The sequence below is a fragment of the Corvus hawaiiensis genome, chromosome 4 (assembly GCF_020740725.1).
Source record: "Corvus hawaiiensis isolate bCorHaw1 chromosome 4, bCorHaw1.pri.cur, whole genome shotgun sequence".
Lineage (NCBI taxonomy): Eukaryota > Metazoa > Chordata > Aves > Passeriformes > Corvidae > Corvus > Corvus hawaiiensis.
This window is the reverse complement of record NC_063216.1, coordinates 20115868-20143754: the sequence shown is the minus strand read 5'-3', so window position 1 is coordinate 20143754 and position 27887 is coordinate 20115868. Positions and strand designations below refer to the sequence as shown.

Genomic DNA, 27887 nt, shown 5'->3' with positions numbered 1-27887 from the left:
AAAACTGATTTCCCCCCACCCCCTTTTTTCCTTTCTCTGCCCAAAAACTTGAACAGTGGAAACGAGAGATCCTTTTGTTCTTTGCTGTTTCTGGTGTGGTGGGCTATATTTTTTTTAATGACAAGAGGCACTTGGTTTTTTCAAATGCCGGGCATGGTGAGGCAGCATCTGGCAGACCAGCCAGTGGACAGATCTGAGAGCCTTTTCCAAGTATTACCTATAAGATGGTGAGCCTGGTGTCATTGCAATGCTTTAGAGCAGGCAGACCACCCTTATAAGTGAGCAGAGATGGTGCTGCAGAGTAACAGAATAGCTCTATTTTCTGTTTAACAAGAAAGAGCATTGCAGTGCAATAAAATGGAGATGGAGTCTGCTGCATTGACCAGATAACAGTGGCACTCAAAGAGAGGGACAGTCATTCCATGAGTGCTAGAAATCATGAGGCAAACAGAATGACTCATTTTTGTGAATGATTTATCTTATCCCCACGAGGAGTTGTCCTCTGAAATGAGATCAGTAGCAGGCTAACATGGCCCACCAGAGAGAAGGCCAGTGGCTGCAGTGCAGTGTCTCTTCTGGCTAAAATGTTTTCTGTCCCAAGCTGCAAATGTTGTGACAGTGTTATATGCCCAGCAACCACTTCAGACATGTGGCCTTAACACAGGTTGTTTTAAAATGGTTTTTGTTTTAGTCTTCTGCAAGGGGGAAAAAAACCCCTAAATCTGCTGAGATTTTGACAACAATAAAAGCCTTCTTGAAATGTGCTCCATATTTAAGTCAAGGTGCAGCAATTGATGCTGAATTAAAGACAATTTTTGCCCTCAAAACCTGTCAAGTCCTCACTGGGCTTCTGAGGGGTAATGCTATCACCCTTCTTCCCATTTTGCAGGGGAGGTAGCCTGGACTGTCGTCAGAAAGCTGTCATGTCTTGCTTCAGCTCCTCTCCTGGATTTCAAGGAGAAACGTGTGTGTGTGTAGAAGGAAAAGAGAAGGATGCTGAGCAGAGAGCAATGCTTCTTCCTTGTGTCTGTCCACAGGTGACCTGCTGCCCTGCTGTGTGCTGACATGATGACAGCAAGCAAGGCGGCCGATGTGAGCAGCAAGTCTGGGGGTGCTGTCTGCAAGTCTGTTGAGAGGTGAGAGCTTTCCATGTTCCAGTGCCAGTGTTTATTATCCCCAACACAAAGAAAACCAGAGGAATGAAACCTTCCCTCTGCTGGGCACTGTCCCTCTCTCCTCCCACATTAAAACTCATTCCATAGGTCCCATCTTGTGATTCTGTGTATTACATCATTCAGTCAGACTTCCAGTATTCCAGACTCACAGTGCTGGAAAAGGTCTGCCCCAAGGCAAGACCATTTGTGCTGATGATATCTCTGTTAGTGTTTGCCCCGCCTGCACTTGAAATCTTCATCCCTGGGGACTCCTCAGACAAGCCCCACTGTCCCCACCCATTGCAGGGTGGCTTCTAATCTGAGGTCCAACCACCACTGGCACTGTTAAGCCCATCTTGGGAAAGACCTTGGTGTTCACAGTGCTCTTAACCAAAGCACAATGTCACTGCCACAGCCAGGGTTTAAATATCTGTGAGTCTAAGGAAGAACAGGTCTGGCTCAGGTCCTGTTTCCACTCAGAAACCTGTCCCAGACTCAATTTGCACCACAACCAAGTCTGAAATGGCTGCCAGCATTGCTTAGCTTCAGGACAAAGTTCCAAGCCTGCCAGCACACAGGGTATCCCCATGGATGCTCTTAAAAGACTGCTAAGTTCTGGAAGAGGCACAATTGACACATTTTAGTTAATGGGACGATTTCCCAAGTTGAATCTTAGTGTTGGAATTGTGGTTAAATGGGACTAATGATATGGGTTTGCATCCCAGTAATTACCTTTTGTTGTCCTGGTGCTCTTTCCCAGGCAAACCTCAAAGACATGGCCAAGTGCTTCAGGTCAGAAACATTTTGTGTTGTAGTAACTGCCTGTTCAGCTGGATATTGATAAAATACCACAGTACTGATACTGTGATATCACACACTTGGAAATCCCTAGACTAAATATATTTGAGGTTTTTGTTGCACTTTGGACCCAAACAGTGAAGGTGTTTAATCTGAGAATGTTGAATCTCTCTGCTATGGGAGTGTGCCTGGGTGCATGGGAGCCTAAGCCCACGTGTGGACTGCGATGGTAGAGTCCATAGAAATGGAATAATAAAAGTGCAGTCTTTGGGCATCAATATGCACTTGGGGAACATTAGGATGGACTGAGAGAGATCCTCTGAGCAGGCACTGGAGGAATGCCAGCTGTACCATATGCTTTCTCCTCTGTGTAACGGCAGTAATTTTGCTGCTGTTTGCAAGTGGTCCACTTCATGTTTGCTTAATGCCTCATGATGTCCAAAAACTCTGCTGCACTTCTACACACACACATTGGTGAACCTCTCATTGGGATCAGCATATCTGATGTACAAAAAATACCTCTCTCACCTGCAACCTACTTCTGCCACAGAGAAAGGCTCCATTTCAAACCTCGTCTTAGTTTTAGTGAGAGAAGGGCAGTATGTTCTCGCTAGAAGGAGCTTTACCTGAGCATCCTCCCCTCTAAGCCCATGTCAAGTGCTTGATTTGAGCATCCTCTGCCATCAGCTTTATGAGTAAAACTTGAGGAGCTGATGAATTAAACTGAGGATGAGCAATGGCTGTGAATGTTTCTTCCCTTTTTGTCTTTGATATGCAGGATCAAGCTTGCAGATAAAAACAGTACAGCAGCTGTGAAGGAATTAGAAAGACCTTTGTGTGGATTTTTGGGTGAGAAATGTTCTGAAGATTCCTCTGTTGCCCTGGGTTTAACACCCGAAGCGGAACCAGTTTCGCCTGTGGTGAAGAACCCACTGGGAGCCTTGGAGAACTTGATGCTGGATCCAAGGCTTGACTGCTTTCAGCAGAACATGCTTAGTCCTAAAATGATCATCAGTGACCCATCTGTGGATCTGAATGTCAAAGAAAACAATAAAATCATCAGGAGACAGATAGGAGGCACTCAGAATATGCGGTCACCTGGAAAAATTGGCTTGAGGAATAAGTCCTTCAGCATCAAGGACAAAATTTCAGAATGGGAAGGGAAAAAGGAAACGCAGTCTGCTCCTCGCAGAGAGGAGGAGCCGGGGGTTAAAGAGGAGCACAAGATGCCTTGTGTAACTGAGAAGATGAGTGGGGAAGCACTGGTGACTCGGAAAGTGGAGACCAAGAGACTTACGAGCTGGGAGCTGGAGTGCAAAGGGGCAGGCAAAGAGAATGAGTGGAAAGCAGGAGCTCAGAAAGGCACAGGGCAAGCAGCAGAGCGAAAGGGGGAAGCGCCAAAGGATGAGGAAGTGGAGTTCAGCCCTGGAAAATGCAAGGAGGTGAAAGGTGGGAAGTGGGAGGTCCAGAAGGAGAATCTTTCAGTGCTTAGTCAGGTCAAGAAGCTAGAGCAGGCTTTGAAAGATGGCTCAGCAGAGCTGCAGCCGCAGTTGCCTGGTACTTACTATTCCCCACAGTGCTTGCAGGAGAAGGCAGCACAAGGGCACACCACTCCCGAGGGCCATGAGGGCACATGTGGGGCTGAGCTCAACAAAAGGCTTCTTGGCGTGGACTCTGAAATCAGTGAGCCAATTTTTGGGACTCTAGAAGAGATAAGATCTTCTCATGTGAAATCCAAGCACTGCACGGTGGAGAATGTGTACACAGAGCCAGGGGTGCCAGAGAAGAAGCCCTTCATCAACCCACTGCCCAAGCCTCGGCGGACTTTCAAACATGAGGGGGAAGAGGACTGGGTGCCAGCAGTTAGGAATAAAAGAAACTTACCCCCTCTGCCATCCATTCCTCCCCCTCCTCTGCCCTCGTCTCCTCCCCCATCAGCTGTCAGCAGAAGGCTCTGGAGCGGGAAGCACAAGAACAACGCTGACCACAGGTATTTGGGCTGTGTTTCGTGAAGCTGTTGGTCTTCATGGTGGAGTCCACCTTCCCATCTTTCTCTGAGAGAGACAAATCTTCCCTTTTTGCTCAGAATCTCCAGCATAACCAGCACTCAGTCATCTCTCCGAGAATGTATGAGTGGCCAGCACAACTCCGCAGGGTAACTGTGGAGGAATAAGTCATGGCAGATATAAGGTCACTGTATTTACATGGCTTAACCTTCAAGCCTAAAATTGAAGGGTTTGGGGTTTTGTTTTGGTTTTCTTAGCAGAAACTATTTAATTACAAAATGACCACAGCTGGTCTGGAACAGGGTTTGCGATGAGAATCTCTAATCTCTGCTGCAGCATTTTCACTGTCCATAGTAAACCTCAGTGAATCTGATGCATATATATTCTTCTGGAGTGCTTGCTTGCCTTTTATCCCCTCCCACATGATTGTCACACATTTTTGGGGTGGGGAACATAAAATATACGGCTTTTCTAATGCCCTCTGGATAAATTGTCACTTAAAAATTCCTGGCTCAGTTGCAGAAAGGAAATCAACTTGCTAGGTTTGCTCATGAAAGGCACGGTTTTACTTTCTACTGTTCTGCAAGCAAGTTTTGTTTTCCTGTGCTGCTCAGAGAGCTGATTTTGGGGCCCTCTTATGCCTTTTGAGGGCGGTATCTGTGCTGTAAATGGGACCTCTCATGTCCTAAGGTTCTGTGCAGTGTTCCAGGATGTGCCTTTTAACACTTGCATCTTCACAGTGTGCTATTGCCATGACAACCCAGATTATCTATGGCACCCCCAAATGCCTTTATTTGCGTGGCTGATAAAACCAGCCAATCTCAGTGTTGCTTTTTCATGCTTTGTATGAGATGAGGCTGTGAAATGTTCTCAGTAATTTACTTTGCCAGCTGTGTGGCACTTTGGAGAAGTGAATTAGCTGTAATTTGGTTATAAATGCTGGTTAACTGCATCAGTCTCCTCTCTGCTCCTCCTCCCCTCTCTGTTGTGCAGGAAATCGTATGAGTTTGAAGACCTGCTGCAGTCATCATCCGAGAATGGCCGGGTGGATTGGTACGCGCAGACCAAGCTGGCCCTCACACGCACTTTATCTGAGGAGAACGTCTATGAAGACATCCTGGGTAGGAACTGTGGCCAAGGAAGGGAGCTGACTGCTAGTCCTGAGTAACAGGGACTCGTGGTCAACAGGCATTCAGCAGAGGTGCTGAATAAAGTATGTTTATTATCCAAATGTAAACCAGGACACATTTTGCACATATTATTGGCAAGTAATAAGAAAAATGGATGGGGTACTTCAAAGCTCATCAGCTTCAAAGACAAACCTGAGGCATATGGAAAGCAGCTTTTATTTTCTGCTGGCGTCTCTCCTTTGCCTTCCTTTCGTCCTGTGGATTAATTCTCACAGCTCTGATCTGTCCATCGTGGTGATTTTGTCAGTCTGAACAGTCTGAAAACATAGCCTTGAAGTCAGTTCCACAGCTCAGGAATAGGACTGTGTATGGCTTCAGGTACCATTGCAATTAAGAATCTAAGTCCCACAGTCTTTGAAATTGAGTTTCATTTAGTTCTCTAACTTCAGTGTCATATCAATGCCATTTTGAAGATTATTTCCTGTAACTCTCTCCATGAATATAGTGTTTTTTAATATTGTGAGTTAGGTGGCCTTTGATGGAACGTAGAATAGAAGTGTCCCTCTTGAAAAAGCCTTAATGAGTTTTAGTAGCTGTAGGCTGGTGCTGCATGAATCTCTTGGCTGAGTTCAGCAGATTAGGAAGGGAATAGCTGCATCAGCTCTTGCCATGCAGCTGTAATCCTACAAAGGTGCTCTGTGTTGTTCAGCGTGGGAGGAGCTGCACTTTCCCAGGAGCAGGCCAGGCATTATTATTTTGATATGAATAAAATCTGATCATAGTTGATGAGAAAGGACTCTTAGAGGAATTGTGTTCCTTTGGGACTGATGGCAGACAAGGCAAGTCCAATCCATTCTTTTTGACATTTTTGAAGCTGTTGGCCTCATTTGTGGAGCTAAGGGCCTTGTGTTTGCTTTTTTTCTTCTCTTCACTTGGGGGCCCAAAGGAACAGGGAGTGTCTAAGCAGCTGCTGTGGGTTTTTTGTATTGGGGCATGATGGGAGGTCTCAGAAACTACTGAGTAAGGGTCACCTTGTCAGCTGGAATAACATGGATAGCATTACAGAGTGGCTGTGAAGGCAAATCCATCTATTCAAACATAAGCACACCTCTGTGTCCCAAGTGTGCAGGGAACTCAAATATCAGCCTGAAATTCCTCTCCCCTCTGTCTTTTAATTGCAAAGATTTGAAGAAAACAAGGTTATGGGTAATTGTCAGCTAACAGAGCAGGTATGGTTTTTTGTTTTCTTGCTGCATGTTAAGGCTTTGCCTGGAGTCAGTTATCTTTAATTGGTTCCTGCAATCCTGATGGTGTTACCATGGAAGCTTGGGAAAAGGGGTGGACAGGGATAACTCAAAATCAAAAGCTGCAGTTTTGTTTTTCACAAGACCAAAGACAAGTTTAATCCACAAAACAAACAACCTGTGCAAACCTCACCAGTGGAGGGGGAACCAAGACTTCAGCCACAGGACACCACTGCTGGCCCACAGACAGTCACATGTGTCCATCAGGAGGTGCAAGCACACACATGCACACACTTGTGTGACTTAGGGAGGTTTGGCTGCTGGTGGGATAATGGTTCCACTTCCCAGCAAGTCACACAGATTTCCTTCATGCACCCTTTTTTCCCCTGTTCACCATTGCTTACCTGGAATATTGGAAGCTGGCAGCTGGATGACTAGGTTTATTTGTAAAAAGGAGGGACATAGTGTCCTTTCTTCTAGACTGAAGCTAATTGGACTTATTTAGCAGTTTGAGGGTGGGACAGGCAACAGAACCCAAGCTTGTTCTTTTTTCTCCAGTCTTCCCAGTTGCATGACAGCTGAAGTATGTTTTCAGTACTGAAGAGGCCATTGAAATTAGAAAGTGGAGCCAGTTTCAGGGACAGGAGAATGTCTGCTGACCAAGTGTTAGTGCAGCCTTGCTTTGCTGGTGTCACACCCGCCTGCCTTCTCCTCCATGGTGAATTTGGATCCCCCTCTTGAGCACTGGGTGTCACCAGCCAGGGGAGAGAACAGTGCTGGGAAAGACTTGGGTTTGTGTCCTTGTCTCAAGAGTTCAGCTGCGCTGCTGCCCCAGCTGGGCAGGCAGGTGGGAGTGCACTGGTTAGACAGATCCCACAGCCATTGCTGCTCCTGCTGCAGTGTCTTGCAGCACCACTGACTCCCAGACTTTACTCTCAGCCAAGCATTATGTGACAGCAAGAGAAAGGCAGGTGCTTCGAGTCCCAGCTGTCCACTGGGATATGGCATGAAATGAGGGCAATGAAGAGACAAGGCTCATAACACATCATTTGCCTGTGCAGATGCTTGGGCTAAGCCTTTGTCAGTGGTTTCTTAGATGCTCAAGTGAAGATGTCTCAACCTGCTTTGTCAGAGTTGTGTTCTTTTTGAACATGCTTAGGCTTACAGTCCCCAGCACTGCTGAAGAGTGGGATATGAGAAGTTCATTATATATGATTTTGGGTGTTTAAAACTCAAATTAGTTGTGTGCCTCATCTCCAGAATTACTGGGAAGGAAGGAACCTACATCTACTTCAGAGGTGTGTGTTGTGTCCCACATCCCCTCCCCCCAGTCCTCTTCCAGGGCAAGAGCATCCTGACTTTGGGTGGCTTCATCCTTCCCTCTTTCTAAAGTAAAGTGTGTGAAATTGAAGTTTCCATGATCGATAGATTTGTTTGAAATCCTGGATTGTGTGATAGATACCCATGTTCAGAGAGTGGATTAAATCCTTTGCAGTCAGCCCAAGAGCAGGGCACCACTTAAGCCCCAATTAAGTGTTGAGCAGGGGTCCCCCTAAATGTGGTGCTTAAACAGAGAGAGGACCTTTATGCTAGGCTTCAGCTCACAGTTTCATTTGAGCAGCTCTAAGCAGAGGACTGGAAAGAAGGAAATACAGTTATGAACTAATGTGCATGAGAACATCACAGCTCTTCTGGAGACAGGAGAATGAACTTGAGGGCTCACAGAGTCTTTTCCATCTGTAGTATCTATAATATGTTTCTATGGCTACATTTGTCTGTGTCAGGGTTTGGACACTGCCCAGCAAGCAGCTGGACTTCTAGGGCTATGGAGAGAATGAAGCAATTGCAGGAATGCTTGAGAACAGGTCTTTATGTCTGATGTGGGAAGTGGGAGAAGACCAGCAGATCCCCAAACAGATTTTTATGGCAAACCTCAGAGATTTTCTGCACTTACAATCTCTTGCCTTTGGCTCTTTGCTGCAGATCCACCATCAAAGGAAAACCCTTATGAAGACATCGAGACCAACAGCCGCTGTTTGGGGAAGAAATGTGTCCTGACCTTCCCAGCATCCCCCACCTCTTCTGTACCTGGGACTCCCACAAAGGTACTTTGATTCAAGTGGCCACCTCTTCTGCTCCAGAAAGTTTTTGGGTAAAATCCAGGTCCTGTGTGGAAAAAGTGAACATCTTCATCATGTTAGGGATTTTTCCTTTATGTCTTTTGCCACAGAACACAGTGTGATAAGAGATTTACTGCCCTTCAGTGAGGTAAACAAACAAACCAGCATTCCCTTATATAAATGGTTTGTTTGCTTTCACTTGTTTTTTCACTCCAGGATTGCCTTCCCTGGCAGTGTGGGAAGACCTTCCTCCCCTCAAAGAGGGCATGGAAGTATTTGAGTAATCAAGGCCTGCAGCAGCCTCCTCTCAGTGTCTGTGGGCAGTGCAGTCTGCCCATGCTGGTGCCCGGGTGCCTCTGCAGCCCCCCTGCCTCAGGAGGCATTTTTTGCTCTCTCCATGCTGAGACAGGTTGCTGGTAAGTAATGCAGTGCAGTGGAGGGCCAGTCTAGAAGGGTGTCCCCACCACAGCCCAGCTCACAGCTTGGTGCCTTTTTCCTCCTTGTCCATGGAACCAAAAGAAGAGGTAAAACTTTGGCTGGCACCGCTTGCTCAGAGCTCAGGGTTTTCCAAGGCCAGCCCTGCTCTCTCAGCCTCCCAGGCTGCTTTGGTTGATTCATGTTGTCTGTTTAGATAGTCCAAGCCTGGGACAGCATGACAGCCAAAATCATCTTGGCAGCAGCTGGGTTCGGAGTGGATAGCAGGGATCTAAACACAGCTTTCCTGACCAAGGGGTTTTCTCATGCTTTCCTAGTAACAACTATTATTAGAGCTGTTATCCAACATTTCCAGTAGTTTTATGTGCAGTGTTTCTTGACATGCTGCTCTTTTCCAGCCACCTTAGTCAGCAACTAAGGTGTCTTTGGATAATTCAGCTCTTTAATGTGAAAATTGTTCTGTGGTTCTCAATCCATGCTCCTTGTTGCTAGTTAGGCGTAGAGCAGCAAGGGGCTATGTGAATGAGTGTTGGGATGAGGTTGATTTCCCTCAGAGAGCTTTGCAGTCACCTGTGCACCCAGATTTCCCACATGTGCTATCGAGAGGGGGCTGCAGCATTGCCCAGGAATGCCTTTCACCAGAGCTACTGTTCCCAGCAGGAGAGCTGAACAGGAGTAATTATGTTACAGCACAGTGCTTTGGGGTCTAAAAGCCACCGTCTGCATCAGTCAGAAAAATGCTGCAGCTCTCTTGGCAGCTAATGGGTTTGCAAATGCAGCATGCATCCTGCTGGAGAACCTGGCCAGGCTGCAGTGACAGGGAATGCGTCTGGACAGACTTGCAGTAGCAGCTCATATCCCTGGTGCAGGATGAGATTCTTCAGTGCAAAGACTCCTTACATCCTCATTTTAACATGACTTCTCTGTGGGTGGCAAACGTTTTTGTGAGCTGAGCGTCTTCTGCTGAATCCAGAGACACCTGAGCTAAGCTGAATGAATTAATTGGTCTGACTAATAACTGCTGAGTATGTCTGCTGGTGGAGTCAGATGGTGATGCTGCCTCAGCTACCGTCACAGTGCTGCTGTGAATTGTTCAGAACCAGGTTGGATAACTCTCCCCCACACTTCTTAGTGCCATGTAGGTATGTCCTCTGGCATTGCAGATACAGTTCCCACAAAAGGTGCAATTTACCTTGTCATAACTACTGGGAAATTCTGTAGGAGAAGATAAGAAGTGTTCTTACTGAGCATCTTTCTGGTGAGAAGTGGTTTGCCCTTCTTTATCTGGAGCTGAGTTTTCTACTTCTCTGGTGCTATTTTTGGTCAGAGACTTTAGGAACTTTACTCTGCTACTTAAACATCTTCTGTTGTGCTCCCACTGGACCTGCTAATGAGTTTAGGAGGAAAGCAGTCTCCATAATTGTCTAACAGCATTTCTTGTACACTCTGAAATATCTGATTCTGGCTCCTGTCAGAGGCAGCCATACTGACAGTGCTTTTTGCCGGCTCTCACTGCTCTCAGTTCCTCCTGGCTAGCTGCTCCTTACCCCAAATGCTTGTGGTTGGTTGGTTAGTCTTGCCCTGTTTACAATCCCAGCCTCTGGATTACCCAAATCCTGAGAGATTTTTTTTCACACTGGAGCAAGGCCTTCTTGGCCAACCCCTGAGCTTGTGTTCTGTTCTGGAATGAAAATGGGATGGTTCAATTGCTGGTCAAGCTGGTGCTGGTGTAGCCCAGTGACTGCATGGGTTTCTTGCGTGTGCAGAAATCTGTGGGCACTCTCAGGCTGTTTTGACAACTGAGTGCTGTGGCTGCCCCGCTGGACTTACTGCTGTGACAGTGTTAGCAATCTTAGAGTAAAGATACACAAGGTACTGTGCTCATTCATTCCTTCTCCTTCATTTCCAGTTGCTTTCCAAACCCATGTTTTTCCGGCAAAACTCAGAGCGGCGGAGTTTCAAACTGCCAGACATATGGAAACTGAGCCGTGATGGGACTGGGTCACCATCCAAAATCAGCCCTCCCTCAACCCCCAGCAGTCCAGATGACACCTTCTTCTCCTTGGGAGACTCCCAGAATGGCAAGAGGAGAAGGAAGATTCCCAAGGTAAATCCAGGGCTTTGTCTTTTTTGTTTGGCTTCTTCCAGGCAGGAATGTGAGCATGAGACCATGTTTTCTTTAGTTTTCAGTGTGGCAGCCCTGCAGTATAGCTGATGTCCTGGCTATTGATTTGACTTGTGTTTAACCCCCTTTCTGCCTGAAGGAGAAGGCACACAAACATGTCTGCACCTTTTAAAGAAGTTATTTTTCCATCTGAGATTTCATGATTTTCTGGATAGATAAATAATAAGGAAAAAAAAAAAAAAGGCATTGTAATTTATTGTAATTTTGGGATAGAAGTTGAAGTATGTCCGAGGGGAAAAAAAAGGCAGAAAAGTAGTTCATATTTTGCAAAAGATAAACCCCATCATACTTCCTTCTGTGCTTCCTGGATGGGACAGTCAGAAATTGTCTGTGTGTTGTGTGTTTGTTTCCTTCTGGAAATGTGTTGTTCTTTGCTTGGTTTGATTCATGAACTGTTTCAATTCCAGGTAAGGTGTGATTGTAGGTGAGCAATGAACATAATGACAATTGAGTGACAAAAGGACTTTTCTCCAGTTCTGAGCATTTTTTGCAGCAACATTTCCTATTTCTTACTTGGATGCAGCATTACTCTGTTTAAATTTTATTTTCTTTCAGATCTGGCAGGATGTGTATTCAGCCCAAATGAGGTTTGGCAGGAGTCTATCTATTGAGTGTTTCAAAAACACATTATAAAAACACAGTTGCTTATCCCGGTCTTTGCAGGACAAGCAGAGGCTACTGGGGACAGTCTGTGGTGATTTTTTTCCAAACCCACAGTTTTAATTTGGGGAAAATGGGATGTGTTTGTGTATCTTCTTTGTTTCCTGGTTGCCAGATCTGTGTTCATGTTTGCATATCTGATTTTTGAATGCCCTCTCTGTGTGCCTTTCAGGAATGAGCCAAAGACTGCAAATGTCTGGGGTTTCTTTCCCAGTATGTCTATACATCTGTGCAGGGGCTTGAGCTCTGTCAGTGTGTTCACACATACTTTTATGTCAACTGAAAAGAGGATTCCAAGTATTTATTTACCCCACAGTGCCACTGAGCAGTCTTGCTTGAGGGCCAGCTCAGAACTGAGGTTTACTGTGTCAAGGGCAGCGTCACCTGGGGCTTGAGCTGGGCTTCTGTGTGAAGGCTGCACCGCCACATCAGAGCATCCTGCCCCCCACTTAAATATTTGCATTCAGAGATGCCTGACCAAGTAGGTGGTGGGTTTGTCTCACCTTGAGCTCTCAGGACATGTGTGGAAGGATCACAGGCTTTATGGAATAAATCTGAATGCTGTGGCCATGTCCTGCTGCTCCTGCCTGGGACCTTGAGAAGGAGGCAGGTCTGCTCAAGCAGGAAGCCTGGCATGGTTCTGCTGCAATTCCCCTCCCCTTCAGGAATGGACAGGGACACCAGAGGCACTGAATGAGCCACTAAGCCCAGCTATGCCCAACACTGAAATGTCCTCTCTCTTGGTCAGCTGGGAGGACAGGGATGACAGGATTTGCAAAGGAAACCAGTAGTGTAAAATACTTCAGTATCACTGGCTTCCACCCTTCTCAATTTCTTAGTCATCCTCCAGACAGTTTTCTGCTTCCAAACCTGCAGACCAGGGCAGTGTGCCAAGGGACCCTCTGGTGCTCCCTGGAGCATGGATCATGGTATGGAGAGATGGACACTGTCAAGCTTATACAGTTGCACAGTGTGGAAGTGCATTAAGGTGTGGCCTTTCATCAGGCCTTGTTTTCCTGGGCTCCTGCTGTACCAGAGGGAGCGTGGCCACTGGCAGTACAGCATAAATCCTGGGAATTGTGCATCCTGGAGCATGAAATGAAGAGTTTCAATATGGCCAAGGTTGGGAAAAAAAAAACACTTAGCATGAAATCCTAACTTAATTTCTTGCCTGGGGAGGAAATTAACCTTGTTTGTTTGTGTGTTTGCTGAGCAGCTTGTGTTGAAAATCAATGCCATTTACGAGGCCCGGAGGGGAAAGAAACGTGTCAAGAGACTGTCACAATCCACAGAGAGCAATTCAGGGAAAGGTAAAGGAGCTCCAAACCATCCTACAGCTAAGACTTCCTGAGGACTTGCCTTGGACTTTAGACTGGCTTAGTGGTTTATGTGACACTTTCTAGCACTTCTTCCAGTCCAGACTAAGGTTGAGTTGGGGTTTCCACTCTTTTTTTTTGGTAAGATAAGGGCTGTTCCTCTGCCCAAAGGACTTTGATTAAAATGGAAGTTTTCTGTTTTTCTTGCTTCATTTTCATTCCATGGCTTTGCATGATAACCTTATAGGTCACACCAAACATGTCCCCTCTTTTTGATGTTTATTTCTGGAACATGCTGGAAGCTATGGAGAGGAATGTTCTGTCCAAAAAGTCTGATTTGTTGAGATCAAAATATTTTGTGGGAATGTGTCACTTCAGTGAACTGTCCAATGGAAGAGAGTAGATTTTGGAACAGCCCTGGTTCTTTCACCATCCCAGTAAACAAATAGCCTCAGTTGGGAATCAGGGTTTCTACAATTGACTGTAGGACCATCTCCATCATAGCAGGATTGAGACTTTCAGGCTTCCTCTGTCAATTAACAACTTGCCCAAAGCATTCAGACACTTCAGAGCAATTACTTTTAAGCATCTCTTTAAAAATTAAGATTGTCTTTCCAATGCAGTGTTTTTTTCCAAAACACTTTAATTTCCAGCAAAAGGTGACCACCTCTATTTGTTTCCCACAATTATTTGTTACTGTTTATCCTATTTCATAAAGCATAGACAGCCACAGGGTGGATGAGTGTGTTTATATGAACTTTCAGAGGAGGCATCCCAGACTTTTTATACCCCTCCCTGAAGCATCAAAAGCATCATTCAGAGAAATAGATCACTGGACCATATAGACCTTCAGTTTGATTCAGTCTGATAATTTTTTTGTTTCTTTCTTTCTTTTCTTGGTTTTATCTCACATCCCACAAACTAGTGCATATTAACAAGTATTTTGCCTTGGTGTTGTGCTTTTACAGACTTGGATAAAATACTGTCCTGGCATTTTATTCTTATGCAACTCTTCTGGCTGCGCAAAATTGATTTTGTTGTTGTTGTTGTTTATTTGGGTGTTTTTTTCCCTAAATGAATGGGAGGATACCAGGGTTGGAAAGCTAAATGTCTGTGGGCATGTGGACTCTTGAAAAGAACAAGGCCCTTGGGACCTAAACTGCTTCCCCCTGAAGTTTCCAGGCCTGGCTTTCTCATGCCAGTGATAAGAAATTTACAGTTATAAATATTTTCCTTAATTCATCTTCCCCTTTCTTTTTTTCCTAGTTACAGATGAAAACAGTGAATCAGACAGTGACACTGAAGAGAAGCTGAAAGGTAAGGCAAAAGTGTGAAGAGAGCAAATGGCTCCTGATAAACTCTGCTCTGAGGTCCTGGGACAAGATCTCTCCTCTATGTTCTGCCTTTGGAGAAGGACCTTGTTTCTGCATAGAACACAGTGAGAAGACAAAGATCTCAATGCTGCAGAAGAAAATCCGTGGGCTATAGGAGCCCAAAACAAACATCTCTTCCAACTCCCATCAAAGCTCCTTGTTGACTGACTTTCCCAGGAGGAGTATTGGACACTGATGAGATACAGTGAGATTTCTTTAAGTGTAGAGTCAGAAATGTGTGACCAGACTGGCAGAAGCAGTGTTGCATGGGACTGGATGTCCAGACACCTCATCACATGCTTACTAAGGGAGAAAAGCCACCAGCCAGACTGGCTAGCTAGGAAAACAGAGTTGCACTATGTGATTTATTGCTGGTTAAACTCTCCCGCACTGGCTGGGTTGGGATAAAGCACTGCATTGCTTTCTTCACTCTTGTAGGATTATTTGGTGTAGTGGTCTCCATAATACTCTCCTGAAACCTTCTTGTACTGGTAATTAGCCCATGGACATGATGAGGACATTGGTATCTTTTGGGAATTTGTGTGGCAAATTCAAAGTCCTGGCAGAGTTAGAATGCAAGATGGAAACTCCCTTACATTCCAAAGTTCCCTGACTCACAGGCACATCTGATCTGGATAGCAGGTCAGTTCCAAGCCGAAAAGACAGGCATGAGCAGCACTTGGGCCATGTGTGAGCCACAGTGCATTGTGTGTGGGAGTGCTCATTCTCACCCTCTTTCAGGTTTTCAGAAGTGAAAGCTCAGACTGAGTTCCCTCTTGTGAGCACAGCTTCCCACTCAAGAGCTACAGTATCCTCTTGCTTTCCTCTGCATTGAAATCTTTCATCTGTGTTGCTATGTTAGCAAGATCAAGCTGAAAATTGCTGCCACTGTCTACCTTTTGACAAGTCCTGAGGCTGGCCTGGAGACAGGAGAGAGGGTTTGCACCACGATGGTGCAGAAATTACATTCACAACTGTCCTGAAATGTGATGTTGTGAGATACAGACCATGTTCAGATTTAGTTGAGATGTGGCCAGGAAGACTTGAACTCTTGTCTGTTGCTGGTTGCTATAGTGAATCATGTGCATCATCCTGTGTTTCTCTGTAACTGCAGCTCAGAACTCCCCAGAGAGAGGATGATGGAGATCATATGAAGTCACCTCAAATCCAGCAGCACTGGGCTCTGAACGATACCCAGATCCAGACCTGGGTCTGAGTGACTATGCAAGTCTACATAAGTTTGAACAGGAGCTCTGGCACTTGCTGTTTGCTCTAACTACACCTGTATTTTGCTTTATGCCTTGTTGAGCTGTCAACTTCCCTATTTTTAAATAGGAAAGTGAGATGATTTAGCAAGTCTCTTGTATCTGGGACTTTGTTTTAAGTACCAGACCAATCGCACCAGCCAGTTACTGCTGCTCGGCAGGTCACTGTACATCATCTGAGACACAGTAAATCACGAGGCTGTATGTCAGAACTGGAAGTGCTGACCCTCAGGAAGGAAAAATGTTGGAAGACAAACTCTGCCATGATGACAGCAGTAAAATTCTGGTATCTTTAGAACATAAACAGTGCAGATCTCGAGCAAGCTTTTCAGAAGCACTCAGCATTGCTGTGACACTGCTCCTTTTGAAGTCCGTGGTGAAACAAAGACCACTTCTGAAAACTTTTGAAGCTTTACAGCCCTAGAGCAAGTAACATAATAGGTGACAAGAGAAAGGAGTCTAAGCCATCTTTCCAGGGCTTTAACTGTCCAAGATTTTTTACACTTTCTGATTTAAGAGGCACCTCAAGATTGCTTTAAATTGCATAGTCTGGAAGAGCCCATGAGTGGCACAACTTTACCAGACAAAAGATCAACAAGTATATACTATCTCTCAGGGAGTCCTGTCTCCCAAGCAGATATCTTGTGTATTGGAGTTCCTGTAGTGTCTCTGTGGTTGTTGTTTCCATCAAAAAGTTGCATTACCACCCACCTTCCCAAAAAGCAAAGCTGTGAGAATGTGCTGTAGTCTCTGCTTGTAGTTAATTCTTTCTTTCTTTTGTAGCAGGGATAAGGGAGACGTCATGGAGATTTAATTTGGGATGCAACTGTAAAACGAAGCAGGGGGGTGGTCTCAGGGAATCTCATCTGGTCTCTTCTCAGCAGGCAACTTTTCATTACTTTCCATGCTGGAATGTTTATTGTCCCATGGCTCATGTGTGTGTTGCAGTTACAGCTTGCTTGGCATTTTTTCTTGTTTTCCCATTGTTTTGGGTGAACTTGTAGAAGCATGGCACTGAGAGATTAGTTTTAGGCACAGGAAGAACTGGCATGAGCTACCATTTTTCATTTGCACCTCTTTTCACATGTTTTTTGTTGTTGGCCTACAGCCCAGCCTGTGTGCTGAAGCTGGGAGTCCCCAGCATTACTCAGACAGCAGAGCCCTGGCCTGACCCAAGTGCTGGCCTTGTAAAACCATGGGGATTGCTGCCCACAGCCTCCTCTGAGCAAAGGTGGTCAATCACCTCACTGTGCTGGCTTTGAAAAATGCATAAATGTGTGCTAGGATGAACACCTGGACATTATCTGTTACATCATGTCCCCTATGGGTCTCAGCTTGGGCTGTTTCAGCTGTAAAAGCTATCCATGAAATCCTTCTGCTGCCAGAGTTCTTCAGGATGATGGCACAAGGTTATGGCCCGTCTCTGTCAGTATTTATGGTGCAGCTTCCAAATGGTTCCCACCTCTTACTCAGCCACTGACAAAGCCACTGCAGTGAGGTGTTTTGGAGTTTATCCCTCAATCTCTGCAAAGCACTGTGCAAAGACGCTCTGTGCATAGGGCCAGACAAAGTCAGAATCTCTCCCCCTTGTTTCTGTAGCTCACAGCCAGCGCCTGGTGCACGTGAAATCCCGGCTGAAGCAAACCCCGCGCTACCAGACCTTGGAGCGGGACCTGATCGAGTATCAGGAGAGGCAGCTCTTCGAGTACTTCGTCGTGGTGTCGCTGCACAAGAAGCAGGCTGGGGCTGCCTACATCCCTGAGGTCACCCAGCAGTTCCCACTGAAGGTCTGCCTGACCTGTCTCGGGTTGTGTGGTGCACTTGGGGAGCTGGAAGAGCTGCAGCTTCTCTGTTGACCACACGTTGTATCTGCTGTGACAGTATTAAGGGACACTGAAGGGGGGGGTCTCCCTACCTGAGAGGTGGCACGGTACTGCTCACTGCTGAAAGAGCAGCTGACTTCGATCTTTTGCTGCCCTTGGCTATGGCTTTTACGTAGCTATTCCCTTTCTCCCCCTTTCCTCTTTAAAGAAAACTGATGGTTGGGAGAAGATACATGTTCTGAAAGGGAAGGAGCAGCTTTCACTGATAACCTAGCTCAAAATGGGGAAGGAGGAGTGGGAGAAACACAGAGCCAGTGTGACAGAGTGTTTGTAAGTGGGATGTGACCAGAGCTGCCCTCAGACTTCAGTTCTTTTGCCACTTGCTAGAAGTTGTGTCCCCGATTAGAGGCACAGTATAGCAGGGGCAGGTGCTGCAGAGACAGGGCTTGGTGGAACTGGGGGCACAGAGTTACCTTGAGATATCTAAAGATTAGATATTGATTGGATTGGATTCTGAGCCAGAATCACAGAAATTTTAATATCTTCCAGGCAGAAGCTTAGCCTCTGTCATCACCTCTTCATTTGTCACAGGAAAAATATTTGAAGTCATTCCATCCCCACATGACTAATTGGAAACATTCCTTCTCTCTGTTCTGCTAGCTTGAGCGCTCGTTCAAATTCATGCGTGAGGCAGAAGATCAGTTGAAAGCTATTCCTCAGTTTTGCTTCCCTGATGCAAAGGACTGGGCCCCCATCCATCAGTTTGCCAGGTAAATACAGTACTTTATATCCTGATCCATGAGAAACAGATTTCTATATCAAGCTAATTAAGTACAAGAGCTGTTGCAGTAGAAGACTGGGCAGAGCTCTGAGAGGGGTGTTTGGGAAATGCAGAAATGCTGTGGGTATATTGGATTTGTATGGCAGAAACTGGTAACGTGGCTGATGGTATCTTGTCTTTCTGGTTTCTCTTTCTGCAGTGAGACATTCTCATTTGTCCTGACCGGGGAAGATGGAAGCAGGCGATTTGGGTATTGTAGGAGGCTGCTGGTAATTATCCCTGGGTTTTTTTCTTTTCCTAGAGGTGCAGCCTTCTGTGGGGTTGGTGTTGCTGGCACCCATTCTGGAAAGTGGAAAGCTGCTACTCTTCATTCCAGTGTGGAATGAAAAGAGCAGCAGCAGAGCAGCTTTGCTCTCTTCTGTTCAGTGCCAAAGTCCCTGTCTGCGTCCCATCCTCCACTCCAGGCATAACTCTCCTGCATTTTCCTTTCACCAGCACCCAACCATGACCACGGACTGTTGTTTCACCCCTAAGCTGAAGACAGGGTTCATCCCCTTTAGGTTTGGGTAGCTGTTAAACAGTTGTCTAAACCTGTGCTGGTCCTGTAGGTTCAGAGTTGTCTCTGTAGAGCAGTCTGCCCTGCCTTTGTCATTTGGTTTAGGTAAGCTGGGACCATACTGTGGATGTACCCATTTCTCCCCACTGTTTCTGGTGTACCAGGGTTTGAGCCAGGTTGTCATCATCACCGTACTGTCAAATGTCTGCCAGTTTCCGAGCCAGCCAGTGAGATGCACAACTAAGAGACTAGTCACTCTATCTTTGCAGTAGTTATAACTCTGACATTTCCTTGGTGTTTTTTGTGTGTGTATTTGCGTTTGTCTTGAAAGCCCAGTGGGAAAGGGAAGCGTCTCCCAGAAGTTTACTGCATTGTGAGTCGCCTTGGATGCTTCAATCTCTTCTCTAAGGTGAGGGGGGAGAAAGAGAGGGAATTTGTGCTGTAGGTCAAGAGGGACCTGAAAGTGAAGCCAGCACCTGAAGAATGGGGATCAGGGAAGCCAATATCTGAAGAAAGGGTCTGAAATCGTGTAGGTGAGGCAACCACATGCTAATTCCAGAACCTAGCAAAGCACAGTTAATAGGAAAACTAGATTGTCAGCTCTTGCCTTCTTCCTTCAGCAGAACTACCAGAACACAAAAGAGTTTAAAAGGTGGAGTCCTGACTCTGAGTGTAGCAGAGAGTTTGCAAATTTTCAGCTCTACAGTGATCTCACTGGAGCCGTGTTTCTCATGATAAAGGAAATGAAGGGTCTTCAGTTGCACCTTGTGCCTTCTTTCTTTTGATACAAAGCTCCATGTCGATACTGGGTTGAGGAGAGGACATAGATGCTGGTGCACTTCATTCCTGGTGTTACCTTCTTCCTCCTGATTTGCATGTTTTTGTGTCTTCATGCCTTTATTTCAGATCTTGGATGAGGTTGAGAAGAGACGGGGCATTTCCCCAGCCCTGGTGCAGCCTCTCATGAGGAGTGTCATGGAGGCACCCTTCCCAGCTCTGGGCCGGACAATTACAGTCAAGAACTTCTTGCCAGGCTCAGGAACAGAGGTAAGGACACTTCCTAGAGAGGGGGAAACAGGCCAGCAAATGGTGCAGGACTAGCGACTGGAAGTTGGGACCATGGCATAGCACTGGGGATCTTCAAGGACAGATGATCTGACAGCTGTGGGGGGAAAGTGGGGAGTAAAATAGGGGACCAGAGGGGATGGTATGGAGACTTCAGTGACCTCGGAATCAAAATGGAAATCCTATGGTAAAAATAAATGTAAGGACACAGCCTAATATAGCAAAAGGAAACAGGACATTGGCCTTGAAGCCAAGAGGCACAGACAGCAGGCCCTGTGCTGCCCAGCATATGACCTTGGATCTGCTCAAGGACACCACACTTAACTTCCTAAAGACAGCTTCATACAATGTGCTCCAGCACCCTTAATACAGAACCTCTGTTTGCGTGGATCAGGTCAAAAAATAATTGAAACCACACCAGGCCAATGTTGCAGCCTTTGAGAATGGCATTTTCACAGTGAGGAGGTGAGGATCTGTGTTGCATCTCATACAATGCAGTGTGAGGACAGCAGGAGGTTTTAAGAGTGCAGAGCTTTAGGGTGTAGCATTGAAGGACTGTGGGAAGATGGAGACAAACAAATTGAATGTAGTTTTGGCCATACTTGCTGCAAGGCATTCATGCCTTGAATGTGAGAGGGAGGAAAGTGAGCGAGTTGATAAAGTTGTGTCTGAGGGCTTTCAGCATAGCGCTACCTGAGGACATCCTCTTCAACCCTACTGAAAACAGTCCCAACTAAATGAAATTACTGCAGAGAACATGCAAAGCTGGTTAAAAATATGTGCTGGAGGAGCAGAGTCTCAGTGGTGTGCCACGAGAACGTTGTGGCTGGTTTGTGTCTAGGATCCTGTTCATCAATTATCTGATTGATGGCATAAACTCCATGTTTACAGAGTACAGCACTGGGATTGGTTGCAGGCATTTTGGAGAGTAAGGGATTAAAAGTCAAAGTACCCCACTCCCCTAAATTCAAGAAGCACATTCAAGTTTTCAAGAAATGCCAGGATGTGGCACTGTGGTCTAGTTGTCATGGTGCTGATCAGTCAAAGGTTGGACTCAATGATCTTAGAGGTCTTTTCCAATCTAAACAATTCTGTGATTCTGTAGATGGAAGGTTTGGTGTGAAAATCAATACAGACAAGAGCAAAATGCTGGGAGGAAGAAAGGAGTAGTCTAATACAACATGAAAGTAACTGAGTGAGCAGCAGTACCTCAGAGAAGGATCTGGTGGTATAGTGGGCCGTAAAGTGAGCAAAAGTAACAGTGTGGTATTATTTAGACAAAATCCTTCGTTGTGAAAGTAAGTGAAGGGACTGCTTTCCAGTACTGATGGAATTTTATTTAGAATATCATTTTCCAAAACATGCGACCACTAAGAGAAAGCCCCAGATGGGTAGTTCTGCTTACTAAGTGGTCTAGAAAATACAGGCAAAGCTTGAGAAAATTGTTTACTTAATATAGAAAACAAAGGACAAAGGAAGACACGTGATAACCTTTCACTACACAAGCAGTTTCCTATGGAGAGGAATGTGACCAGTTGCTCTGAGTGTATACTGAGAGTAAGACAACAAGTAATTGAAGTAATTTGCCACTGACATGTTTCAGCTGCAGGGTTGGTCTTGGTGAGGGTAGTTCAGAACTAGAGTAATTTTCTTGTGGGATTTATGAAATGTCTGGTGTTGGAGGCTTTCAAAAACAATTTAGATAAGCATCTGTCTAAGATAAGGAGTATGAAGTGCTAAGGTGCTATGACAGGCATTATTTAAGTAGATATGAGCAAAGAAAAATACCCACAGGCTGCTCTTGTCTGTAACTGATATAAAAAATTTATGGTCAGGAGGTTAGACATCCAGATTCTTGCAGTAAAAAAATAAATAAATCGCAACTGTAAAAGTCAGAGTGTGGATTTGAAAGGCTCCGTGACATTCTGCTGCCTGAATACCAGAAAGCCTGAACACCACTCCTAGCTGGACACAAACTAGTTTTCCTCCTTATGAAGAGCTCCCTGTCCTCAGTTCAGTGGGAAGAACTTGTGGTTGATCTCATGCTGTGCCTATTGGAGTGGACTCTGGATCGTCTTCATCTGGGAAGAAGGATTTATGGGAGGCCTTTGGAAAGACTGTCTTTAGGACTTACTGCTGCATGGTGCTCACCAGGAGTCAGTGAGGGCTGCTAGCTGTGAAAATACCTGCTGGGTCCTTGCTTGGCACACTCTGGGTGGGCAGCAAGAGCTCACCTGTGCTCTTTTTGTCCCCAACAGGTCATCGAACTGCGGCGGCCCCTTGACTCCCGGCTGGAGCACGTTGATTTCGAGTCCTTGTTCACCTCCCTCAGCGTGCGGCACCTGAGCAGAGTCTTTGCCTCCTTGCTGCTGGAAAGGAGGGTGATCTTTATCGCAGACAAGCTCAGGTACCCTCTTGCATTTCCTTAAAGAAAGCACTGGCAAGGGAGGGAGGCTGGGAAGGCCTCTGCTTTGTTCTTTTCCTTCTCTGCCCTTTTCCAGCCTCGTAACGACGTGAATAGGGCTGTTCTTCCCAGGAATGGGGAACTTAGGCCATGAACCATAATTTTGTTTTGCAGCTTGCAAAAAGTGCTGCTTCTCATCCCCAAGGAGAACCAAGTTCCACTTCCTCCAGACAATTTCAGAACAGATCCCTGGTGCTAAGGAAGCAAACCCCCTCCTTTTGCTCCATGATGTTGCAGTGTTCCCTGCTGAGCTGTGCTTGGGATTCCAGGCTCAAGCCTTGTGCAGAGATCACTGTCCCTTCTGAGTTTTTCCCTGATGTCACAAAATCTTCTTAAATTTTCAGCTTGCATTTTCATATTGGTTTCTGAAGACTTCTTTTTTTCTTATGGGGATGAAAGTAAAGGATACGGCAAGGGGAAATGAGACAGAGGACTTCCCCCTTCTATTCTGAATCTGCTCAACTCGCTCTTTTAAAAATGCATTTGTTTGCTCCCCTAAATTATGAAAAATGGGTCCGGGTTTCTTTAAGATCTTGTGCAGCTGGGGCTGGCAGCTCTCCAGCCCTTGAAGCACTTGAGGATTCAGGGAGGAAAGTTCGCCAAGGCTGGGGAAAGAAAAGCTGCCTGGATGAGTAATGACACTTAGAAGCACGCTCAGGTTTCAGGAGTGTACAATGCCCCTAAGCTGTCTGTTTTCACAACTTCCAGGCAGCAGCCTGCAGCTCTGGGACTGAGCACAGGGGCAAAGAATGGAGAGGCCCCTTCCAGAGGAAAATGAAGGGGAAAAATTCATTCTGCATGGATCCGGGGCTCTCTGTGGGCAGAGCTCAGGCAGTCTCATCACAGCAATAGGAAGGCTGAGGAGAGAGAAGCTTGTAGCACTGTCTGCTTGCAGATTTTGGCAGCTGTCTTGGTTCAGAAAGGGGAAAATTTGCCTCTTTATAATCACTGATATATTATGTGTGTAGAGACTTAGTATTCTGGATACTTAAACCACACATTTCATGCAGAGCATTTAGACTTGTATCAAAAGTGAGAGAATTCATCCAAACACTAGATCTCTATGTAACATATGTGATTTATGACATAATCTATGATCACAGGCTCTCAAATATTTTTCTCTTCCTCTGTAGGATAGATTTTACATTCTGAGAAAATTTGTTAAGGACACAGATTGACATTGTAATCTCTACATGAGAGCTGGCTGGTATCAGGAAATGGCAGGGAACTTTTGGGGGGTGTTTGAAGCATCACTTTAGAATGAACATTTATTTACCAAATCTTTTCTTATCACGCCTTTATATGACAGCACAACACTGTGTATTCTGAGCATGGGGTGTGATAGCTCTGATTCAAAGCACCTCGATGGGTTTTGCTGTTCTTTTCCCAGCCCTGTATCTTTTGTCAGGTTATCTGGGGTCCTTAGGAATGAATCCACCTGCACAGGCATGTAAAGAGAGTGGGAGAGAGGTATAGAATCATAGTTTCTAGACTCTCTAAATATATCATAAACAGCTTTTTTTTCCTGTGAAAAAGGAATTGTTGTGTTTAAAAGACCCAGGGTCTGTTAGACCACAGGGCTCAGATTCAAATATTTACCGTAGATTTGCCAGCTCTCTATGAGACTTTGAATATTTGATGTTTCTGAGAAGACCTTGCTCTGAGCAATTTCAGGAGAGTCTTTTCCTCTTACAAAATATGAAGTTTCTCTGGCTCATTTTTGTGGAGCAAAAGCTTGGAAATGATCCCAAAGGACTGTAAAGGCGTGAAAATCAGAAAACAAAGTAAATCGCCTTCAAAATTAAGTAACTACTGTATTTTAATCCAGTTCAGTGACTTGAATGGACTGGCTTGGTGAGCCTTTCCTAAGGTGAACAGTGTCTTCTTCTCATTGGTGGACATTCCATGTTTTGAAAGCTGATACTATTGTAGATACAGGATCTTCTGTCCAAATTATACTTTTCCTGGGACAGGAACACCTAGAACTCAATGAGTATTAAGTAGTATTCACTCTAGGAGGGAAAATGCCAATTTCAGAGGACAGAAAATAAACACTTTTTGGAAATAGCTAAGAGAAGGAAAAAACCTATAAAAGCAGCTGTTGGAAACTGCTCAGAGGTTAGGAATGCTAGAAATAATCCAGCTGAGATGGATTAACAGGAAGAGTACAGGTGACATGGTGAAAGATGCACAATAACTTATGTTTATCATTCATCTTTGTGGTTGTTCATGTGGGCACTATCAAAAACTATCTGTCCATGTTTGTAAAGGTGTGTCTGGGTGTGAGTGACAGAGAAATGATGTGTGCAATTTATTTACATCTTTTAATTGCTATAAAATCACTCTGTGGGAAAAGAAAGCTGAAAGGTCTCTTGCCAAATACTGCATGAACTGCAGTTCAACTGTTTTCAAGCTGAGCCAAAAAAGGCATCTAACAAGTGTACAGCAAGTGAAATACTTTGTCTTTTCCATCTTTAGAATGAGCATTGAGTGTTTAAATACCTGTCAATCCACAGCTTGGCAGCGGAAAAGGAAAGAATTTGGTTTATTAGTTTTTGGGTGGGTTTTCTTCTCTGTCACTATGGATACTGGGGTATACATTGCCTCACAACCCAGGAAAATTACTTTGTTGAAACTGTGTTGGTCTGTGTAGTCTCCCCCAGCTTTTATTCATTCCTGCACTGTTAACTTTAGTCCTGGGGCAGTGGAAACCGTGGCACAGGTTAGACACTGCAGCATGAGAGCTGCTTTTGTTTCCAAGGGATGTTGCCTGGGATGCAGCTCCAGGCACTGCTGACCAGCCTTTTAGAAGGCGTCTTTCAGCTAAAATCACCTGATGTCACAAGGTACCTAGAGCTGGGCAGTTTTTACTGGCCTGAGCAGGAGATCTGTGAGATTCAGAAGGCTTTTTAAAAAGAAAAACTTGCACAGGCTTAAAATCAAGGCTTCCTTTTTCCAGATCTCAAAAGCTTGTTGTGGATCTGACCAACTCAGGCAATTGCCTCTGTCCCTGCCAGAAACCACAGCTGTATCAACAACACAAAGTGGTCATTGTTATCAAAGGCAAATCTGAAAGAATTAGAGTAGACACTTTAAATGTGGTCATCCCCAGCAAAGGTAATTAATCATCAAGAAGAACCTTTTACCATGTGCTACAAAAACAAATCTGGGACTGCAAATCTCAGCCTCGCAGGTTTCTCCCTTTTTGCCTGCTGATTAAGGAGAAGAAGAAACCCAAGGATGAAGTTTGGATGTCAGATAATAGTGTTGTTTCTTCAGATCATCTTAAAGCTCACTTCTTCACCTACATGAACCTGCCACGTTGGTGAGAGTCAGTGAGGGTCCCCACAGAGCTGGTGGAACTTGGCATCCTCCTGGTGGGATTTGCAGCAGTGCTGTGTGAAGTCATGGGACAATGCTTGGAAGCTCCTGTGCCTGCTAAATGTTGTAAACCAGATCTGTAATCCATCATAAGTAAATCCAGATGTGACACAGTCTCAGAAATCTGAAGGTGTTTGTAAAAATGAATCCTACTGTAGCAGAGCTTTTAAAAAAAAAAAAATTAAAAGATACATATTCAAACAGTCTTAAGTTGCCAAATGCCAGCATATTTTGAGCAGTTTGGTTAGTGCAGGGACCACAGGACTTCCTGGCATTAAACTACAGCAGGATGTTTGACTCGATGGTGTTTTTCAGGAATCATCCAGTATCCTAAACCCAAAAAGGGATTCAGCTTTGGGGGCTTTTTATCACACATGCTTGTCTTTGGAGTGGAAAGCAACCAGGCTGAACAGCAGGTGTCCCTCCGCAGAAGCTGTTGCAACTTGTCAAGGTGCCTTTTAGAGCAAGTCAAGCTAGTCTTGGAGCAAGTTTTCCCAGGAGAGGAAGGTTTCTATGTAGTTGCAGCTGTGGTGTTCAGTTTCTGTATTGGCCACCTGTGTCCCACCTGTGGCTACCAAGAAGCAGCAGCTTCCTAGGGTGCTGTATGGTAGGTTTGTGCACAGGGTGCTGTGTGGTGGGAAGGCCTGTTGTTTAAGCAAACAAATGTCAGAGGTGACTGCAGTATCATTGTTCTGACCAAGGGGTGCTTAGCCAGAGAGATCTCAAGTCTCAATCCAAATCAGCCCGTTAGGGAGGGATCTGAGGGTTCTTTGTCAGTACTTTTCAGCCTCTGTACTATTGGCATCTCAGTCTCAGCTGTGAGCAACATGCAGCTCAACCATGTTCCCTGCAGAAGGCCGAATGAACCTGTGAAAATGCATTCAGCATCTTGAAAGTGTTCTTCAAAGACCTGCAGTACTTTAAAGATTACTGATGAAACCAAAAGCCTTAAAATGTGGTGTCCGTGTCCCCTTTGAACAGCTGGACTGAACTTGCGTGGCCTGAGGGTAGTGCATGACACTTCCAGAGCACACTGCAGTCATGTGGCTGCTGGCTGAAGAGCGCCATAGTCACACAGGTGGCATAAATGGGATTTATCATGCTGGATTCTTATGCAAGGCTCAGCAGCCTGGTGTGAATCAGCAGTCCCTTAGTGCTTGTTGCAGTGCCAATTGCAAGAGAAAGAGAGAGCTTAAGGCTTGAGTCACTCCAGAAGGCCACGGTTCTCCTGGGCTCCTGGCAACCTGCAGCTCCCTGAGACTACCTGCAGAGCAAGTCTGACATGTGAAAAAGTTACCTCAGTGATACCTCCTCTGTGTCCATCCCTGAACTGCTCTGCCTAGAAAGGAGGCTCAAAGACCCCAACCCTACCAGTATTGTTCCCTGCAAAGGTCTTCCACAGTGAGAAATGTTGGGGAGCAGAGATCACTGGGTTTCACCCTGGAGGCGATGAGTCATCCACAGATGGAGGGGTGGAAGGGGAAGTTATCTTTACTTCCCACTGCCTGGTGTGTACAATTTCAGACTTAACACAGCTCTGTCTTTGACTTCCACTCACTGGAGCTCAGCCATCTTTCCTCCCACTCAATCTCTCACGTACCATGTGTACTCACTGGGACTCGAGAGCTGGGCTGAGGGAAGAACAAGCCACCATAAATATAGTAGGAGACAGCTTGCCATAATATCTCACCATGCCATAAATAACCACGTACTTCAGCTGCTCACTGTTCCTCTGTGGAGCTACCTGGACTCAGATGTTTTCCACTGGTTTTCACATGCTGTATGTAAATTCAGGTCCCACGTTGAGGCAGAAAATTTGGATACACCTTCAAAATAGAGGATTTGTGACAACTGTAAAACTTCTAACACTTCCACATTCACCCTCTCCTCACAGAAGAGGACCAGTGCGTGGTGGTAATGCCCCACTGCTGTGCACAAGTGATGAAAGGTGCAGTTCTTTCAGCTTTCGCTATGCTGCTGCTGCTATTACCAGGGCTATTATCAGTCAGAAATCGAGGAGTGGAAAGTACGCTCTGCAGTAATGGAGAGGAAGAGAAGCTCCTGCTTTTCTATCTGCTAACATGACCTGAAATGTATGAGTAGCACAGCTTTGAAGGAGATGGTTTTAAAG

General features: G+C 45.5%; 1 protein-coding gene across 2 annotated transcripts in view; it reads left to right on the top strand.

Moving 5' to 3' along the window:
- The window catches only part of DENND2A (DENN domain containing 2A), a 58365-nt gene that overhangs the window by 22653 nt on the left and 7825 nt on the right, over positions 1–27887 (top strand). The window contains exons 2-14 of one of the 2 annotated variants that reach the window (XM_048300964.1): positions 1038–1136; positions 2731–3942; positions 4952–5079; positions 8316–8437; positions 10797–10994; positions 12949–13042; positions 14315–14365; positions 17286–17473; positions 18170–18279; positions 18490–18559; positions 19178–19255; positions 19753–19893; positions 22170–22318. In XM_048300964.1, the coding sequence (XP_048156921.1) occupies positions 1066–1136; positions 2731–3942; positions 4952–5079; positions 8316–8437; positions 10797–10994; positions 12949–13042; positions 14315–14365; positions 17286–17473; positions 18170–18279; positions 18490–18559; positions 19178–19255; positions 19753–19893; positions 22170–22318 (2612 nt within the window). In that variant the 5' untranslated portion in view covers positions 1038–1065. The remainder of the gene's footprint in view (positions 1–1037; positions 1137–2730; positions 3943–4951; positions 5080–8315; positions 8438–10796; positions 10995–12948; positions 13043–14314; positions 14366–17285; positions 17474–18169; positions 18280–18489; positions 18560–19177; positions 19256–19752; positions 19894–22169; positions 22319–27887) is intronic. The other variant, XM_048300965.1, reaches the window with a different exon arrangement.